This window comes from Maylandia zebra, linkage group LG14, assembly GCF_041146795.1.
Source record: "Maylandia zebra isolate NMK-2024a linkage group LG14, Mzebra_GT3a, whole genome shotgun sequence".
Classification (NCBI taxonomy): Eukaryota; Metazoa; Chordata; class Actinopteri; order Cichliformes; family Cichlidae; genus Maylandia; species Maylandia zebra.
Genome location: NC_135180.1, coordinates 40,887,618 through 40,908,128, shown reverse-complemented (window position 1 = coordinate 40,908,128; position 20,511 = coordinate 40,887,618). Strand labels below are relative to the sequence as shown.

The following is a 20,511-nucleotide window of genomic DNA, read 5'->3' as shown; positions in this document are numbered from 1 at the left end:
AGGTGTGTCCTTCCAGCAGGCAAGGAGATGACGACAGAGGTGGAGAGGCCAGCAGGAGGCACAGCTGACCAGGAGATGAAATGTAATGAAGAGGAGGAAGAGGTCCTGCAAGAAAAGGATGATGAAGGTTAAAAAAACCCCCAAACAAACAATTCTTTACAATGAAATGAATTCAGCATATGCAGGTTATCCTTCCATTATCTCGATTCACTTAACTAACGGCCGTGTCTAAGAATCTGTATTTATTAATGATGCTCATCAGGGAAGCGCAAAGATTTTAGAGGCTGCTGAAAAACTTTACACCCTCCTACTCTTTCTGCAGAGGTCCGAAGGACCAGCAATGATGACATTTTATTCCATGACGTAAATTAGTCTTTATATATGTAGCGTCTCATGTCCCCTTTAAATGACGAGTAAGTCTCGCACCAATTGTGATGATTAGTCCACTAACGTGGCACCACGGACGCGGCCTTCACCCAAAAGCCAAAAGCTTTGGAATTTAACATCAGTAAGGCCTTCAGATCAAATAGACCAAATACGATTGAGTCTATAGGATTTCAGTAGGAAGCTGTTAGCATTTGGATAAAGTTCAGCACCTGATAAAAGCAAAGTGACCGTAGAGTTTCCTCTTAAATTCAAATTGGCTGATTGTTGTGATCAGACAGTCAGCTGATTAAGTGTGTGTGTCGTGTTCAGGTCTGCAGGAGGACGCTGACCCCCCACCAGTCCATATCATCCCTCTCCCAGTCCAGCCTAATGCAGAGAACAGCTGCGGGCCCCTCACAGACAGCAGCGCAATGGAGGTACTGGTTGATTTTTGATTATAGATCGACTGCTGGTTGTTGATTATAGATCATCTGCAACATTTCAAACATGTGATGTGTTCAGTCTGCAGGTGCTTCTCTAAGCTTCAGGGTCAACGGTCAGCTGGTCCCCCTGCTGCCTGGAGGTCAGTCCCAAACACTTTCAAGTAGAAGTACTTCATTAATATCTTTGTTCATACTAGGGATGGACCGATCCGATATTACGTATCGGTCTGATACTGACCTAAATTACTGGATTGGATATCAGAGAGAAATAAAAGATGTAATCCGATCCATTAAATATCACACAAGGACCTCACAAGACCTGCGACACGGCGTAACTCTACTCATAACCGCAGCACGTCGGAGCGGTATGCTCACGTGATAGAGCGGCTGTGGCATGCGGGACCTCTCGGCGCTCTGGTTGACCATTGGTAGCCTCATTACCAAACCGGCATTTCATCTCTGAGGAAGTGATCCCAGAGAGTAGAAAGCAAGCGTGTAAGTTCATCTCTGAATGTTTGTAAAGCAAACATACAGCATGCTACTTCAGTCATGAAACTGATCAATGATCAGCTGATCGTCTCTCTTGTTCGTTTTTGGCCCACTTTGCGCCAGAAAGAGGAAACCAGCGGCTGAACAACAGCAGCACGTTTAAGCTTGACTGTTGTTAGAATGTATTTAATATTACTTTCTACACCAGGATCTTTTTCTACAGCTGACGTAACTGTGCAGGGGCGGATCTAGCAAAGTTTAGCCAGGGGGCTGATAGGGCATGAACAGGGAAAGGGGGCACAAAGACATACTTTTCTTTCTTATTCTCATTTAAAATGTCGAGCTTTTAATAAATAATTATCTGAATCTTACACCCAAAGTTTTAATCTGATGTAAAATGCAGAGGTGTGGACTCGAGTCACGTGACTTGGACTCGAGTCATTAATTTTATGACTTTAGACTTGACTTGAAAAAATGTTCTAAGACTTGACTTGGACTTTTACACCAATGACCTGGGACTTGAATTGGACTTGAACCGGTTTACTTGAAGAGACTTGATATTTCACCCCAAATATAAAATTTAACACTCATATTATATAGAAAGTGTGCACCATTAATTAAATTCATTTATTCAAACTACACTCCATACGTATGTCTGCGTGAGCTGTAGCACAGCCAATCAAATTAACCAGATTTTTTTTTAAAAAGAAAAGAAAAAAACCCTCAAAAATGCTGCAAGGAGTTATTTTTTTCAGGTACATAAACTATGAAGTAGTCAACAAAAAACCGAAACGCAATATGCAAAACATGCAAGAAGAGAATCACAGACAGAGATGGAACAACTTCAACTTTGTCCGACAGTTGAAGTTCTGTAAAGAACAGGAGGTGGTGCTTCTCTCTTGCTACGATGAGATAGCTGACTTCATCTAACTAGCAAATGTTGTCCAGGCTACGTTGGTGATGCAGTTTTTTTTAAATGTGTATGATATTTTTGTCATGCGATTTTAAAGCCGGTCCTACAACCGCATCCAAGAATAACATGCAGCTTATCTCAGAACTGTCGGTGAAAATTATTCTTGGAGCTAGGTTTAATTGAGCTGCATTTTAAAGAGGTGCAATTTCACAATTTGTGTATATTTTCTAACTTCACTATTTTGTCATGTGTTGAGAAAAACACAGATTTAAAAATTACATGGTCTAATATTTACATTTAGCATAACTGCAACATTTTTATTTCTTTTTTTTTTTTCTTTTCTTTTTTAAAGACTCGAAAGGACTTGAAATTCAAAATTTCAGACTTGTGACTTTACTCGGACTTTTACACCAGTGACTTGAGACTCGACTCTGACTTGCCTGACATTACTTGAGACTTGCAAAACAATGACTTGGTCCCACCTCTGGTAAAATGTATAGAAGTCCATTACTGTATATAGTAACTGTTAAGTCTAATATACCCTAGTAAGCTATAGTACTTTTTCCTTTGGGAACCATCTGTGCAGTCTGCAGTTATGTTGAATCTGTTTAATTATTCTTGAAAAATAATTGATTTCTGTGCATTTTTTTTTTTACATGTGCATTAAATTAAAGTTGATTACGTTGATTAAGCATCATGAGGTGGAGGGCGGGGGGTGGTTCCCTATTTTTTTATTTTATTTTATTTGCTGGGAGTTTGCAGCCCTGTTAGTTAGGTTGTTTAATATTTCTGGTAAGTACTCTTTAAAATACCAGAGTAGGGAGGATGTTGCAGGTTTAAGTTTATTAGATTGATCAGTTTTGCTGAACTATGAATTATTTTGGGTGCAGTGTGTTTTTTACATACAGGTATAACAGAATATCTTTAGTGTTGTTGTTTAGTTAAACTTGAGTATGAACTTCTACAAAATGCAGCAAGATATTAAAAAACAGTTTTATTGATTAAAAAACACTATATTGGATTCATATCGGTATCGGCAGATATCCAAATTTATGATATCGGTATCGGACATAAAAAAAACTGGTATCGTGCCATCTGTAGTTCATACAATCTGCCCTTGTGAGTCAGTCGCCGCTAAACATTGACCCTGGAGCTCTGTGTTCATGTTTGACCCTTTTGTGCCCTCCACAAAAAAAATGTGCACACACAAAATTGCCATAAAATCAGAATCAGAATACTTTATTGATCCCTGGGGGAAATTTTTTTTCTTTTTTTCCTCATACGACTATTTTCTTTTTTTTCATAAATCACTTAATGACTTGGAGACCTTTTCAAAATGATAAAACATTAAATTATTTTCACTATCTTAATCATTTAAATGCCAATTTAAACATTTGAATTAAGTATTTATTACAATAATTCACAAAAACAATTCTTTTCCTGGATAGCCTGAATATTACTTCATAGTTCATATGTTCTGTTATATTTATCTTTTGTTGTTGAAGTTTGCATAATAACTGTTTCCACTGATGACTCAGATCTTGATTAGAAAATGGTTTCAGACACACAAATCACTCTGGGGCCTCCATGGTGGTCTCACGGCTTCATCGTATAACTTGCAGTAATACAAGTGTCATGCATTGGCCTACAACAGGAAAAAGGTTGAATCCGGGCAAATAGAGTAAAAATGTCAAATATCACGACTATTCTTCAAATGGTTTTACACTGTAGTGGCAGAGAGATTAAACATGTGGTTTCAATGGAAATAAATGTGGCGTTTTTGTCCAAAAGGTGTCGAGAGGCAAAAGATTTTCTCCAAGACTCTAATCAGCAGGGCTGGGCAATCTCAGAACTCGGGGGCCGGTGTCCCTGCAGGTTTTAGATGTGTCCTCGAACCAACACAGCTGATTTAAATGGCTAAATTAGCTCCTCAACATGTCCTGAAGTTCTCCAGAGGCCTGTAATGAACTAATCGTGTGATTCAGGTGTGTTGACCCAGGGTGAGATCTAAAGCCTGCAGGGACACCGGCCCTCAAGGCCTGAGATTGCCCAGCCCTGCTCTAATCACTAGGGCTGGGTATCGTCACTGATTTCTAGAACCGATTCGATTTGAATCTGGGAAGTTTTGACTGAAACAGTCAGAAATGTTTTAATTGTGATCGTTCAGTACTAATTCGTCAGGTCTGCGCTTTGTGTTTATATCTTTGTGCTCTCATTTGCTGTTTTAGCTGTTTGGTGGTTGTTGAAACAGTTTTGTGAACTTTAACCTGAGGTTCTGGCAAAATACATTTATATTTAAAAATCGATTCAGGATTTAATGAATCGATATCACTTTAAAGATAAAATCGATGTGAATTGATAAATCAATTATTGAAACCCACCCCCACTAATCACCACCGATGTCCCCCATACTATTTATTATATGGAAAATGACTGTTTTTCTGTGAGTGGTTGCCATAAATAATGAATAATTAAAAGGTCTAAACTGGCATTTCAAGGGTTGAAATCCTAAAAATGGTTTGATTGTTTTGATCAAACGGCTCATGTTGTGTGTGTCATGTGTTTCTGCGTCTATCCTGCAGGGGGCACTGCAAAGCTGAAGTTGCGCGCTCATCCTGAAGGTTCAGCCAGTGGTTTCACCACGGTCCAGATCCCTGTCACGCTGACCCTTCACAGTCCTGCAGGGATCCAGTACATCAGCACCACTGCCTCTCTGAGTGCCTCCCCTGCTCCTCCCCCCACACCCATCATCACAGGTAATCCCTCCGCCAGCAGATGTGGAGCAGTTCAGGTGTTCCTCAGGCTAACGCAGACTCTCTGTGCTCCAGGCGTGATCTGTGGTGAAGCAGCTCAGAAGGTTCTGATCGACCACAACGTGAACTTCAACCCTCCGACCAGGTTAAAGAATCAACATTCTGCTGCGGCATCACCATTCACCTCATCGCAGGCCACGCCCCCCCCAGCACCTGGCAGGACCAAAAAGCGTCCGAGCAGCAGATCTGCAGCACCGCACACACTGCTGCACAAAGGTTTGACAACTCGTCTGTGTGCTCAAGTCTGCAGAGATGATAGAGAGCAAGCCAAATACATCCTGTCGTACTTCAGTATGTAGGCGGTTTGAACTCATCGCCATGACTCTAAGCGAGACGAGACCATACAGAGTTAGAACATTTAAATTTCAGCCCCAGTTTGAATTCAGTGATCATAAAAGCTGTATCATCTGGGTAAAACTGCTCGTTTACCCCTATTTTTACTACAGATGCTTGTAAATCAAGTGAAGTCATTCTGTGTACGTACAGTAAGTAAAATCTCAGTGTTCAGCTTAATCCAACACGACCAAAGAGTTAACTAGTACTAGATGTCAGGGTTCACTTCCTTTATTCATCATACAGTGTTCCTAGTTTGTCCTTGTTTTTGATCTTCTTTGGTTTGGTTTTTATGTTGTTAGCGGTTGTTCTTACAGAAAGGAAGCCCGTAAGAGTTTAACTCATAATAATAATAATAATAATAATAATAATGGAGTGGATTTATATAGCGCTTTTCAAGGCACCCAAAGCGCTTTACAATGCCACTATTCAGTCACTCTCGCATTCACACACTGGTGGAGGCAGCTACGGTTGTAGCCACAGCTGCCCTGGGGCAGACTGACAGAAGCGAGGCTGCCATATCGCACCATCGGCCCCTCTGGCCAGCACCAGTAGGCGGTAGGGTAAAGTGTCTTGCCCAAGGACACAACGACCAGGGCAGAAAGCCCGGGGATCGAAACGGCGACCTTCCGGTTACAGATACGCTTCCCAACCCCCTGAGCCACGGTCGCCCCATGTAAAGGATCAGAACAAAAACTGTGAACAGGACTGTCTCTGGACGTAAGGAGCGCTGTTGTTCCAGTTATCCTTCCTGTTTGAACCATATTAATACATTTGAGGTTTACACTTGACTGTCAGTCCTCGAGGAGATCAGATGGACAGATGGAGAAAACGTGTTTCTAGAGATGTTGATGGATTCTCTCACAGCTGCTAGGTACGAAGTAACCAGGCGGTTGTCATGGCTACAGTTGCTGATAGAGCTTTTCTTTGGGTCTGCAGTCATTACACCCGTTTACCAGAGTTACCTGTGAATGAAGACTGCTTGAGCTCACACAGTCATCTGTACACAGAAAGGCTGAGCCAGTGCTTCCTTCTACTGCTGGCCTGTATTTCAGAAAGAGCTCATTTAAATGTATTGAAAGACTGATGCTTGATTAAGAAATGTACCTTCAGCTGGTCCAGTTTCCTACACAAAACAAACAAAACGTTGATCAATCATATTAGAAGTAGAATTAAAATCAGTGAATGGTAGTTTTTTCCTGTTATGGAACTGGATGAATGTTTTCAAAGCTCTGATGCAGCGCGCGTGATTACAGTGTCAGGCTGGACGGATTTCTCCTGCAGATGTTCTGTGGCCCCAAAACTGTGTGTCGTCTAAACCTTGAAAATAACAAATTGCTGTTTATCAAGCATCCATGTTTTTCACATTATAGTATGTCAGAGATTTACAGTTAACAAACGGTCAGGTGAATAAACAACACTGAGACACTTGATACTGATAACGTGCGGCACGGGTGAATCTCAGACAGAGAGACACAACGTACTGCAGCATTCGTTTATTTTTATAGGTTACATCGTCAATAAGCAAATATAATCACATTTCCTGTTACGCAGGTCCTGATGCTGTCTGTGTGTGTGTGTGTGTGTCACAAAGTATGTGTGTTGCAAGTCAATTTCTAAGAATAATATAATGCAAGTCAACTTCTGCGGATATGTATTTCTGTACTAGTCTCTTGCGGTAAATGTCAGTGTCACAGGGTCAGCTTCCTGTTTCTACAGAAAACTGTGTCTGGTGAAATATGTGTAACATAACATTTGAAGCATAATCGAATAAAACAATAAAAACTCCCTAACATAGTAAAAGAAAGTTCTTAACTTTAAAGTTAGGTCCTGATCACATACCTCTGAAGATTACGGTACCTCCGTCTCTCAGTCCTGTGATCTGATTGGTCAGTTGTCAGGCTGTCAGTAGACCTTTACCTGCACCGTTAGGTTACCATGGTGATTTAGTCAGCTTCATTATTGATAAAAAGCTGACACAAACCCAAAGATGACCCCTAACCCTGTGATAAGACTTCGTGATTCAGACTCGGATGAAGATGTGGACGTAGGTGAAGACACAGGTGTGAGGGAACACGGATGCTGAGGAATGAGGTTAGGACTCAGGTGAGGTGGGGGCTTCAGCTCTGAGTGCTGTTATCGTGGACTCAGGGCTGTGGTTAGGGTTCAGGTGAGGTGGACTGTGTTGTAAAGGATTCAGGTGCAGGTCTGCTAGGTTGGAATTCTGCTAAGGTGTAGACTTGGATATGTACTCAGCTGTCGTGTCCCCCCCCTCAGGTGAGTTGGGTCCCGTGCGCCCCCCCGACTGCCTCGTCTGCACATCGCAGTACAAATTGATCACAGAGCTGCGAGGATTCATGTGTGTAAGTCCTGCACAGCCACCTCTTTACACCTCTACCTGTGTCATCACACAGCCTGATTAAAACCCTCTTCCCCATCTTCAGATGTGCAGCCCAGCCATCATGCAGAGTTTGAGGAACCTGAAGAGGAAGAAGAAAAGCAAACACCACAGGGGGAGCAGGGACAAAATCAGAACCCTGAAACCCAGCAGAGACTCTCAAACCAACAGTAGGGTGTCCAAAACCAGACCAGGACCCTCTGCTGTGAGTTCACACTGCTGATCAATGAGGATCTACTCCAAGAGAGTCACCCGATGAACCTTTGTCATGTGATGTGACGTCATTCTCCTTCCTGTGTGTCTCCTTAGTCTAAAGGTGTTTCTCCTTCTCAGAGGGCTCACTGGTCATCTGGTGATCTCCTGACCAGCCAGGTTAGCGCCTCCGCCTCCCTTCCGTCCCTCTGCGACCCTTCTGAGCCAGATCTGTTTGGATCCCTGCCCAGCTCGCCTCACGGCAAACTCGTGATCCTTGTGGAGGATTTTTATTATGGCTCCGCCCCCGGACAACACCCTAAGAAATGCAACCTGATGGGCGCAAAGTACAGCGAGCCATACCGCTGCATCCACTGCCCCAAGACGCTCGGCAACAACATCGAGTGAGCCTCTGGAGATTGTCTTAAACCTGCCTTCTATTAAATGAGCAGCAGGATGTGCCTCCTGTGCTTATACAAAAAGAGAATGGGCCATTCTCATGAATTCATGCTCTCCTATTGAATATAGCCTGACATGATCTCAAGTCATTAGATGTTTGGTTTGTGTCTTCAGTTGTGACTCTTTGTATATGTTGCAGGTTGATGAGTCACATGCAGCAGCATGTGTCCATGATATTTCAGTGGGACTCTGCGTTCTCGTGTCCACACTGTTCCCGTCACTTCCTGTCTGCTGGGAAGCTGCAGAGTCACGTGGAGGCCGTCCACAATCAGTGCGAGTCCAAAGGTCTGTGACAGCATAACCGGTTACCCTTTGGTTGGTTAGCGGTTACAGGATGGCCTGCTGATCCCGAGTGCTTCCCACTGTAAAAAGGATGCTTCAGGTTTGTGTGTCTGTCATGCAGTGATGGATTTGTTTCTCGTTTGCCTTGGCAGCCACGTGTAGGATCTGCGAGCTGGCATTTGAAAGTGAACCTGCTTTCCTGTGGCACATGAAGACCACCCACAAACCGGGAGAGATGCCCTACATCTGCCAGGTTCGACTCCGAGCACCAGAAAGCTGCCCTCACCTTCGTCAGTGCTCGTTGTGGCCCGAGAGTTTACGTGCCCCGCTTTCTGTCTGCAGGAGTGTGGCTTCAGGTCGTCCTTCTACTCAGATGTGTGGTTCCACTTTGAGGAGTGTCACACCAGCACCAGAAACTTTATGTGTCAATACTGCCTCAGAGTGTTGCGCCGCAACACCTGCTACCAGCAGCACTTTATCCGCCACCAGGTAGGTAACTGCTGCAGGTAATACAGCTAAAGGGTTTAACTTAGAAGAACCGCGAGAGTTGAAGTGAAGGTTAAAATGTGTTACGCAGTTAAATCAAAGGAAATCTAAAGCACAGAGAGGTTTTCTGGAACTACCATTGTTAAGATGTGTGTGTCCTACTGCACTAGTGTCCAGTGGGGGTGGGGCATGGCTACGCAGAGGCGGGAAAGGGGCAGTAGAAGTTTGGAATGTCAGGTTTTCTGTGGTTGTACGAAAGCAGGCGACCATTAAAGTAGGGGTGGGCGGTATAAACGCTATACGGTAGAAACGGTATAAATTTGGCCAGCGGTCGAGATTTTGACTATACCGCTCTAAGCTGCGCCCGTTTTGGTCAAAAGCATTGCAGCAGCTAAAAACATCATCTGCAAAATATTCCAGGCGACAGTCACAGCAAAGAGACAAAGCACTTTTGGAATATGAGGAAAGCCAAAAACTGCGCTTCCTCCACTTCTGTACCATTGATTCAGTAAAGTTGAATTCTCTCACAGCTGCTCTGTTCCCATGTTGTTGCAGTATATTAATGACTAACCTCGTATTGTGGATGGATTATCTCAGTTGAAGTTTGGTCCGTGTATAGCATCCTGCTATGCGATTGCATTTGTCCCTGACCATCAGGAACCCTCACATTAACTTTTATTGAGTGGAAAAGTGTTAGCGTTCATCCTCCAGCTTCACTGTGTTTATGTTATGCTAACATAGCTGTGTAGCTAGCAATCACGTAGCACAACATTATATACCAGCTAGCCCAACTTCAGTAACCCTACAAACGTCACTGCTGTTTAGTTTCCTGTCTTCATTTATGCTGGAAGTGATAGCAGAGCTGTACGTTTGAATGTTTCAGAAATCTCTCAGTCAGAACATGCTTTAACATGTTTAGGTGGAAGCTAGCGAGCTAACTTCCTGTTAACTTCTAACTCCATTACATTTAATAATGGATGCCTGAATGTTAAACTGAATTGTTACACCTGGTAAAGCAGCAACACTCATCATTTTATTAAAGATGAAAGAATTTAGACAGTTTTTAACTCTCAGTGATGCTGCAGTGTTCGTTTGACTTTGGGACCTGAAATGGACGGAGTTTAGGACCCAGATTACTCCGTGAGGCTCCTGACTACGGCAGCCATAATGCTCCAACAATCCATCAAGCGGTGCGGCTTCGTAGCTTCGTATTTCTGTGCGCCGTGTACATAAAATCAGTTCGAGGTCAGTAAGCACAACCAGAATTCATACATAAGGCACACTGTCGATTTTTGAGAAAATTAAAGGATTTCAAGTGCGCCTTATAGTGTGGAAAATACAATATACAGAAGAAAAGAATATATCGTTACCGCACATGCTTCAAATTATACCGTGATATGGATTTTAGGCCATATCGCCCAGCCCTACATTAAAGTTGGAGTTACTATGCCAGTTGTGTGATTATGGGACTAACACCATGATGACGTGGGTCCTTGGGTAGAGAGATTTCCAAAGGGTTGGTCTAGACTCTGAAACTCCACGTTCCAGGGTTTTTAGCCTGGAGATGTAGAGAGGAAGGAGACCAGTGAGTGAGTTAGGAGGAACACCATCGCTGTCCTTGTAGTTGATATATCCCCGTTTCTCCTGGAATATCCAAATGTTCTTCCAGACCACATAAGACCACATAGGATATAATCCCTCCAGTAGGTTCTAGGATCTCGTCCTGCAGATAAACCTCTGTAACCTTGTCTGGCTTCACAGATATGCGAGCAGGGAGCCAGGAGTCCAATTCCCTCAATGTAACGTCCCTCTTATGTGAGCACACACAGAGCCTGAAACAGGAAGCCCGGCTTAACAGAGAAAGCTGACATCCACTGGTGCGATGCCCGTTATCCCTGACTGGGGTTTTAGGTTAATGCAAAGAAAGCCTGGCTTTGTTGAACTGGACAGATACCAGCTTTTGTTTTTGGAGCTAAAGTCTGAGGTACTGAGGGTTTGGAGAGGACCGAAGAGGAACGGGCTTGTTGTAAAGCAATGTATCATCTGCGCTGAGGTGGAGTTTAATTCTGTGTGTTGGTGCATGTTTGCAGAAGAAGCGCGAGTTTGGCTGCGATAAATGTCGTCTCCACTTCCTGTACATAAAAGAGCTGGTTGAGCACAGAGTTCTGTATCACAGGACGCACATCAGACCACCTCAGCTCAGCGGACTCAAACCTGGAACCAAGGTAGGAACCAATATCCTTAGATAATTACAGATAATTAATAAACACAATTAAACCCCTTAAAGATAATTAAACTCCTGCTGGAGAAGCCTCACCTTTACTGAGTATCTCTCTGTCTGCAGGTGACGGTCAGGGCGTATTCTGTAGTTGGGGAATCTGAAGGTGAAGGACCTAAGACAACTGTTGCTTCATGCAAGGTGAGCAGCATGGAAACGCTCATTGCCTGAGCTTTCAGATCCAGATCATCTGCTCTCCCATCCAAGACCATTTTTTAGTTCGTTCCTGTTTAGAGACAGAAAATCAACCAAAAGGTGGTTGGTTTGTTTAGAAACAGCTGACACGTTAACACAGACGCACTGTATGGTAAGTGCAAAGATGTTAGAATAAATCATTTGTTGCAGAAAGTGGAGAAAGCTGGAAATTAGCCACTTGTTAGCCCCAGAACCTCATCTCTGCTCTTCGTGGTTCTATTCGCTTCGAGTGACGGCCTCCAGCTCGCACTGCGGCAGGAAAGAGATTCAGCGCCTCCAATTAGGGCTGAGCGATATATTGAATATACTCGATGTATCAGGAGTTTTTCCATGTACAATGGTTGAAATGGCTTCATGGTAACAATAGAGTATAAATTGCCATGGTAACATTTGGATGTCTGCATGTTTGTTTGCTCCCCACACGCTGTGACTGCATCATTAATTCCCCCCTCCCAACCAGCTGAAGTCATCCACTGCAAAGTCTTTTAAATGTCTGTGTGCACACCAAAGAGCACGTTACATGAACCAGCTGTGACTATTATGTGTCTGTGCGAGTTATCGCAGATCGTCCCGTGCGTGGGGCTGGACGGCGCTACCGCGTTAACGAGCTAACCGCGTTAACAAGCTAACCGCGTTAACGAGCTAACCGCGTTAACGAGCTAACCGCGTTAACGAGCTAACCGCGTTAACGAGCTAACCGCGTTAACGAGCTAACCGCGTTAACGAGCTAACCGCGTTAACGAGCTAAGGCATGGATGCCGGCCAGCCCCACGCACGGGACGATCTGCGATAACTCGCTAATGGAGATTTGCCGCATTAATGCAGTTACGGCGCTAACGTCATTTTAACGAGATCAGCGCTGACAGCACTAATTTTTATATGTTCACGAAAGAGCACCTTTTAAATTTCAATGGTTTTATTTTGTGTCATGAATTCTTGCTGGATGTCCTTTTTGATCCTTTGTTAAAGGTGTTGACCACAGACGGTCTGTGGCAGAATCCTCTGTGCGCACCTGATGGTTAAAGAGCAGTTAAAATAAAAATAATATAATAAATAAATAAAATAAAATGTGTCACATCAGATATTTTAGATTCAAAGCAGAAAAAAACATTAAATGGTCGATTTGAATGAGTTAAGCAGTGAAATTTTAGACACTATATGATTGAAAATAACATTTGTCTTTGGAGGTTATTTAAACATATCGTAATGTAGCCAAAAAATATTGTGATATTAAATATCCCCTCATATCGCCCAGCCCTACCTCGAAGTCTGGGCGCCTCCTGGCTGAGGTGTTTTGCACGTCCTACCGGGGGAGGCCCCGGGGCAGACCCAGGACACCCTGGAGAGATTAAATCTCTCGGCTGGCCTTGGCGTTCCCCTGGACGAGCTGGGGGTCTGGGCTTCTCTGAGCGTCTGTGCTTAGGCTGCTGCAGAGGAAGGAAGGAAATCCTCCATGTTTTCAATGGATTCTTTTTCTCCTCTGCCTTCATTTAGCTTTCTACTGATTGTAGTTTTACCCAAAAATGCAGAAGCATATGGAGATGGGTGTATGTGTGAATAAAGTTTTTTCCCTCCTCACGTTCTTCACGTTTTCTTTTTCTGCTCCAGGTGGTGGATGTTGCTCTTCCTACGTCTTCGCAGGAAGTTCCTCAGAGGAAACCAGTGGAAACGCTGGGATTGCTGCTGCTCAGCCTGAACCCGGACAGGTATCAGAGCTGGGGTTCCCCGGGTCCTGTGGGATGTGTGGGGAAACTTCAAAAAACAAGCATTTCTGCTGTTTAATACCTAAAATATTCTACTCGCATATGAGTTGTAAGAAGCACTTGTTTAGATAAAGATGTTGCAGAAACCCCAACAGAATTGCAGAAGAAAACTTTTTCATTAGCCACAAGTACCTGCTCGGGTCGGCTTGACTCTGTTTAAGGGTTTTCATTAGAGAGTCGCACCTTGTACCAGGTACTGCTCAGCTGAGGGTCCAAGCAATCTAAGGCAAGCCAAAATGTGACATCAAGAGACTGTGTGCCACCGATTGGCTGGTCAGTGGCGTCACTCGTTGAGTCACGAGAGCGTATCTTTCACGTGGCAGTCGAGGAAATGGTTGGATAAAAAAAACACTGTGGTCCACTCAGACTGACAGAAAGCCGTACACGAATCACCGCATTTACGTGGAAGTGCTCCACTGTTGTGACGTTAAAGTCACATACCAATGACGTCACAGGACTCCGGCTGCAGTGCTCTAACAACCCCCCATGCACAGTATGTGGGTGTCAACTGTAGTGAAAACGTACCAACACCCAGTCGAGCAGAGTAGATTCTACATGTTATATCTCTGGCTCAGACTGTGCTGACAGCTTCGCCCAGCAGGGCGGCGCCACTGCACAAAACCTTTGTTGTTCAGCCTCTCTCTCACTCCCTCACTTCCTCTCAGGCTGTCTCGGCCACTTCAGCGCTGCCTCGAGTGTCTGAACTCAGTTCCTGACCTCAGGACGCACTACCCTTCTCTGGTCCATTGCTCGCTCTGCAGGTTCATCACCTGCTGCTCCACCTCCTACGCCAACCACATGATCAAGTATGCGCCTCTGATTGGTCATCTCACAGTCTCTTTTGTTTGTTTGTTTTCCTGAACTGTGCGACTGTTTTTGTTTTTAGTAACCATGCGACCTGCAAGAAGGTGCCGCCGTACCAAACCATCTTCCAGTCTGACCCCAAGTAACCAGACCAGCAGAATCAGATCAGTGTGATCAATTATCTACAGGTGAACAGGAATACCTGAATACCTGACCTGCTCTCGTGTGTGTTTATAGGCTGCCAGACATGTTGATGTGTGTGACATGCAAACTCTTAACCTGCAGAGGAGACCTGATGGCCAATCATCTGACAGAGAAGCCAAAGCACACCTGCATCACGTTAGCGCACACAGGTAATGTACACAGGTGAAGCGCACACTCTCAAGGTATAGTGCATGAAAAGGAAAAGGTTTTCATGTTGTGGGAGGTAAATGCATGGGTCAAAAAAACACTGCTGCCTGATTCAGATGATTATTTTGAAATGATTTAAAGTATTCTGTCAGGAACTGGTTCCATGTCCTGCACAGCTGTTCGTGATGTGACCACAAGGGGGCACCACAGCAAAATAACTCACCCTGATTGTGAGAGGGTCAGAGTGAATCAGCTCTATCAGGGATGGAGCTAAATAAAGGGCAGAACTCCATTTGAATTCAGTGGACTACGTTAATGTGAACCTGGAGTTTTAATCACGATTATCCACTCCATTTACTTTCTTACACTTACTCCACTCAGGGTTGTGTCTGGAGCCTATCACAGCTGTCACATGCCTGGAAACCTCCCCAGTCTGTTACACACCTCATGAAGCTAACTTAAGTTTTCCCTGATAGATGATAAAGATGGAATCTTCCAGATTTGACACTCTTTTCCTCTTTCAGAGAGTGGGATGACTTATGAGAATGAAACTGTATCAGAGCCGAGAGAGAGTGGAGCCGACACACAATCACAGTCTGACAGGTAGCGTGTGTGTGTGTATATATGAAAACATGTTGCTACAAAAGATGTTTACATTAAAATATGGCAAATTAACATCAGAAAAACCAACCCCACACACTCTTTATCAAATGAATAAATTACCCCCTCGCCCCTGTGGGCGGTCCATCCTTCAAGCTCGGGTCCTCTACCAGAGGCCTGGGAGCTTGAGGGTCCTGTAGTATCTTAGCTGTTCCCAGGACTGCGCTCTTCTGGACAGAGATCTCCGATGTTGTTCCCGGGATCTGCTGGAGCCACTCGCCTAGCTTGGGAGTCACCGCACCTAGTGCTCTGATTACCACGGGGACCACCGTCACCTTCACCCTCCACATCCTCTCGAGCTCTTCTCTGAGCCCTTGGTATTTCTCCAGCTTCTCGTGTTCCTTCTTCCTGATATTGCTGTCATTGGGAACCGCTACATCGATCACTACGGCCGTCTTCTTCTGTTTGTCTACCACCACTATGTCCGGTTGGTTAGCCACCACCATTTTGTCCGTCTGTATCTGGAAGTCCCACAGGATCTTAGCTCGGTTGTGCTCAGAGCTTGTTCCTGTGCTGCCAGTATTAGTGCCTCTGTGCTTTCAGTCTTTCAGTGCAGCCACTGGTAGGATTTCTGGATGTCCATCCGACTACACTTCTCCAGTCCGAACGACATTCCAATGTCATTGCTGTATAGCCTGGTAGTGTGGATCAGTGAATCGATGTCTCGTTCACTCTTGGCATACAGCTTGATGTCATCCATGTACAGGAGGTGGCTGACGACTGCTCCGTTCCGTAGTCGGTATCCGTAGCCAGTCTTGTTAATGATCTCACTGAGGGGGTTCAGGCCTATGCAGAACAGCAGTGGGGACAGAGCATCTCCTTGGTAGATCCCGCACTTGATGGTGACTTGTGCTATGGGCTTGGAGTTGGCCTCTAGTGTTGTACGCCACATCCCCATTGAGTTCCTGATGAAGGCTCTTAGGGTCCCATTGATCTTGTACAATTCTAGGCATTCCAGTATCCAGCTGTGGGGCATTGAGTCATAGGCCTTCTTGTAATCAATCCAGGCAGTGCACAGGTTGGTCAGTCTGGTCTTGCAGTCTCGGCTGATTGTTCTGTCTACCAGTAGCTGGTGTTTTGCGCCTCTGGTATTCTTGCCAATTCCTTTCTGTGTCCCGCTCATGTATTGACCCATGTGCCTGTTCATCTTAGCCGATATGATGCCTGACAGGAGCTTCCATGTAGTACTGAGGCAGGTTATTGGTCGGTAGTTGGAGGGGACCGGTCCCTTCTTGGGGTCCTTGGGGATCAGGACCGTCCGGCCTTCAGTTAGCCATTCCGGGTGTCTCTCGTTAACTAGCAGCTGGTTCATTTGTGCTGCCAGACGCTCGTGGAGTGCAGTCAGCTTCTTCAGCCAGTAGGCGTGAACCATGTCGGGCCCTGGTGCTGTCCAACTCTTCATACTGGAGACCCTTTCTTGGATATCTACCACTGTGATGGTTACTGGACCCTGTTCAGGGAGGTCGCTGTGGTCTGCCCTCAGATCCACTAGCCACTGAGCATTGCCGTTATGGGTTGCGTCCTTCTCCCATATGCTCTTCCAGTATTGTGCCATCTCCAGCCTTGGTGGTGCTGTTCTCATATTGTTCCCCTGCCACTGATAGTACACCTTGGCTGGTTCTGTGGAGAACCGCTTATTCTCCTGCCTTCTATCTCTCTGGTGCACCTCCTTTAAGCAGCTGGCCAAGGCTGTGAGTCTTTGCTTGGCAGTTTCCAAGGCCTCAGGTATGGACAGCTTGCTGTATTTCTTAGGCACCTCTGATAGTCAGCTAATCTCCCTCCATCGTCTCTCTCACACTCACACACACACACACACACACACACACACACACACACACACACACACACGATCAAAAGTTTTAGAACACCCTGATTTGTTATTTATTGTAATTCAAGTCAAGTGAATAGTTTGAAATGGTACAAAAATAAGTGGTGAACTGCCAGAGGTTAAAAAAACCAAACTGAAAGATGATGTGCATTTCAGAATTATACAAAAAGGCCTTTGTCAAGGATCAACATAGATTAACAGTTTAAAGCTGTTCTGCAGCAATGGAGGTGCTACTGACTCCTACAGCTGTACCGTACTGCAGAAAGTAGTGTGATGCTACAGAAATGGCAAGACAAAAGCAATAAACAATGGAAGAGAGACAGACCATCACTTATAAATGTAGGTCTGTGCTACAGAGAGACTGCGAAGGAAGTCACATTGTCAGTGAGCACAGTTTCCTTCACCATCAAAGGCTCAGAAACTGGGGCAAACTGGGTAATAGTGGCCGTAGTGAGCAAGTCTCAGTTTCTACTGTGAAGACTTCGAGGTGCAGGTTTGACAGGACGAGCTGCAGCAAGAAAGCCAGACGTCAGAATAAGACGAGGCTTGTCTGGGCCATGAAACACCACCGTTGGGCTACTGAAGACTGGAAGAAGCTTTTATGGACTAATGAATCAAATGTGAAATCTTGGGTTCATCACCCAGGATCCGTGTACGCCGTGGAGTAGGTGAAAGGACGGGTCCACAGTGTGTGGCATCAGCTGTCAAACATGGAGGAGGGAGTGTGATAGTCTGGGGATGTTTGCTGGATCTGACAAAGGTGGCCACTTTGATGAGTCAAAGGTCTATTTAGGTCTTTGGTCTATAAACGGATTCTGTGATTTCTGTTTTGACTCAAATTGCTTATTTGCACTATTGATTTCAGAGACAAGTATATCTGCAAAACGATATTCAATTATTTTTGTTATTTAAAGGTTTTCATTGTTTTCCCTCATGTTTGTTTTTTAAATATTAACCCTGCAGCACGACATGTTCTGGCAGTGAGGGCGGAGCCTTCATCCCCATCCACCTCCTCCCCTCCAGCTCTACCCAGCTGTCAGTCAGACCCCTTCTTTCCTCCTCCTCCTTCTCCTCCCAACCCGCGATGACCATCAAGTTCCTGGGGCCCCGCTCAGTCCCTGGTCAGGTGAGAGCGACTGTGTGATTCAATCCATCCAGTTCAGTTTTATATTCAGTTTAATTTTATCACCAAATCACAACAAGCTCCTTAAATCACTTGAGATTGAAAGAGAAAGCCCCGACACTGCATTAATGCACTGATCCGTCCACTCTCTTGCTCTTCATCATCGATTGTGGACAGCTGGGATTTCGTGCAGATTCTGACCACCAGTTTGTTATGATGTTTGGGGGATTTTGATGTTCTCACAGCATAACTGGTTGGTTGCCAGCTCTCATTGCATGTGCTATCTATGGATGTTGTGGAAGATCACATGTATAACTTTACCAATGTGCACAAAGGGGGGGTTATGATGTCTTAGCATGTAGGTGGTGGGACATATGACCCGGAGGACGTCAGGACAAGGACTCGCTGTGGGAGAGAGCCATACTCTGATGATGATGAAGGTGGTGTTCTTACTTCTCAGGCTCCGGTCCCTCTGTTGCTCTCCCAGCTTTCCATCGTGCTCTCTTCTCTGTGCCACGGCGTCACAGTGGCAGCTCATCATAACTGCACGTCTCCCACCACGATCCGTTCATGGATCCGACAGCAGCAGCGCAGCCTGAGACACCGGCTGTGGAGCTGGAAGACGGAGGAGATGGCGGAGTGGGTGCTGGAGCGGTGGGAGCAGCAGCAGATTGTGACTGAGGAGTTGCTGCTCTTGGCAGCGAGGGCAGCTCTGGGAGGGGATGGCCGGCCGGAGGACTGGTACAGCTGGACCGTGGACTTCATGCTGAGACACGACCTTGGACCGCAGACCACCAACAGAAATGTGTCGAGTAGCTTCAACGACAAAAGCCGCCGCTTCATCGACATGCTCCGCTCACAGGTATCAGGCCCGACAGTTTATTGATTGAAATGCACCAACCAAACTTTGATTAGTCGTTGGCGTTTATCGTTCTGGTTCTCGGACTGTGCAGAGTCGGTCTCCTCACTCTCTGGGCTGCATGGACGAGCTCCCCGTCTTCATCGATTTAGACAAGTTCTCCAGCCAGAGCCCAGCTTCCTTCCAGCTGTACGGTTTGCCTGAAGACAGGCCCGTGTTTGACGTCATCATCTCTGCTCTGTCTGATGGCGGCTTCCTCCCCCCCCTGCTGTTCTTTACGGGAGCTGCACCTGATATTCCTGAAGGGTTTCCTGAGAATGTGGTGCTGGAGGCTCGAGCAGAGGGATTCACGGATCAGGACCGCCTGCGCATCTGGATTGAAAAGGTCTGACACTAGTTTGTTGTGCAAGCAGGAGCATTGGGTCACCAGAAACTGTTGCAGATGATGTGATTTCCTGCTTTTCTGCCTGCAGGTGTGGCACCCCTGTGTGGCCTCGCAGCGTAACAGCAGTTGTCTCTTGATAGCGGATGTCCATCGAGGCCACCAGACAGATGCGTTCAGGCGTGCTCTGTCATCGGTCTGCACAGACGTCATCTTCATCCCGTCAGGATGCAGCTCCCGTCTGCAGCCGCTCGACGTCTGTGTGACACGGGTGCTTAGGGACTTCCTGCAGGTAAGCTCACCTGTGCGACTCTGGCCCCGTGTCCGCCCCTCTGATGTGTCGTTGACGTGTTTGTGGTCTCGACAGACCCAGTGGATTCAGCTGGTGTCCACTGGGGGTTTGGATGGTCTGGGTCTGGATCAGCTGGCTCTGACTCTGGCCTGTTGGCTCAGTGAATTTTCTTCCACGCTCAACTCGGAGAAGCACGTCATGCACAGGTGGGAATGCCTGGATTGAGGTATAGCTGGAGGGTATTTGACATCAACTGTATGTCATGTGACTGTGTCATGTGACTGTGTGATGGCAGTATTGCTTTTTCTTCTGCAGGTCTTTCACCTCAGTGTGTAGCCTTCAGCAGATGGACGATCAGGTGGAGATGGCAAAGATGATCACAGCTTTAACCACGGTGCTGATTCAGCCTCCGGAAACGGGAGGACCAGAGCCGGGACCAGGATCAGAGCCAATGGAACTGTCCAAGGTAAAGGAGGAGGACAGACGGGTGGAGGAGGAGGTGGAGTGTTCTGTCAGACTGTAGTACGTCACATTTGACCAGGATACGTTTCGTGGTTTCCATGACGAACACTACAAACACACCTTTTGCCCGCACTTTGATAAGAGAGAAGCTGATCAGTATTATTGATCCTTGGCTGTACAACGGCAGGAAAAACCTCACAGTCTCATCATGTAAACGAGAGGTTGTCATGAGTAAAATCTAGTACTGACGACTTTTCTAACAACATTTTTGTTCTGTTACTTTTGCATTGAAAAGAATGATTGGGATGTTTTTGTATTGAAATAAAGAAATGCTGCTGAA

At 45.5% G+C, this 20,511-nt stretch overlaps 1 protein-coding gene across 3 annotated transcripts in view; it reads left to right on the top strand.

The window, feature by feature from the left end:
* pogza (pogo transposable element derived with ZNF domain a) overlaps positions 1 to 20,511 on the top strand; it is a 21,688-nt gene extending 1,177 nt beyond the window's left edge. The window contains exons 2-25 of one of the 3 annotated variants that reach the window (XM_076873554.1): positions 20 to 127; positions 697 to 803; positions 889 to 949; positions 4,794 to 4,967; positions 5,040 to 5,240; positions 7,635 to 7,720; positions 7,802 to 7,960; positions 8,089 to 8,351; positions 8,546 to 8,691; positions 8,841 to 8,941; positions 9,031 to 9,177; positions 11,265 to 11,399; positions 11,519 to 11,593; positions 13,256 to 13,353; positions 14,076 to 14,216; positions 14,297 to 14,356; positions 14,452 to 14,567; positions 15,090 to 15,168; positions 18,017 to 18,179; positions 18,637 to 19,038; positions 19,130 to 19,420; positions 19,509 to 19,709; positions 19,785 to 19,915; positions 20,025 to 20,511. In XM_076873554.1, coding sequence (XP_076729669.1) covers positions 28 to 127; positions 697 to 803; positions 889 to 949; positions 4,794 to 4,967; positions 5,040 to 5,240; positions 7,635 to 7,720; positions 7,802 to 7,960; positions 8,089 to 8,351; positions 8,546 to 8,691; positions 8,841 to 8,941; positions 9,031 to 9,177; positions 11,265 to 11,399; positions 11,519 to 11,593; positions 13,256 to 13,353; positions 14,076 to 14,216; positions 14,297 to 14,356; positions 14,452 to 14,567; positions 15,090 to 15,168; positions 18,017 to 18,179; positions 18,637 to 19,038; positions 19,130 to 19,420; positions 19,509 to 19,709; positions 19,785 to 19,915; positions 20,025 to 20,232 — 3,645 coding nt within the window. In that variant the 5' untranslated portion in view covers positions 20 to 27 and the 3' untranslated portion in view covers positions 20,233 to 20,511. Of the gene's footprint in view, positions 1 to 16; positions 128 to 696; positions 804 to 888; positions 950 to 4,793; positions 4,968 to 5,039; positions 5,241 to 7,634; positions 7,721 to 7,801; positions 7,961 to 8,064; positions 8,352 to 8,545; positions 8,692 to 8,840; positions 8,942 to 9,030; positions 9,178 to 11,264; positions 11,400 to 11,518; positions 11,594 to 13,255; positions 13,354 to 14,075; positions 14,217 to 14,296; positions 14,357 to 14,451; positions 14,568 to 15,089; positions 15,169 to 18,016; positions 18,180 to 18,636; positions 19,039 to 19,129; positions 19,421 to 19,508; positions 19,710 to 19,784; positions 19,916 to 20,024 lie in introns of all 3 variants that reach the window. The other 2 variants (XM_076873553.1, XM_076873552.1) reach the window with 2 other exon arrangements.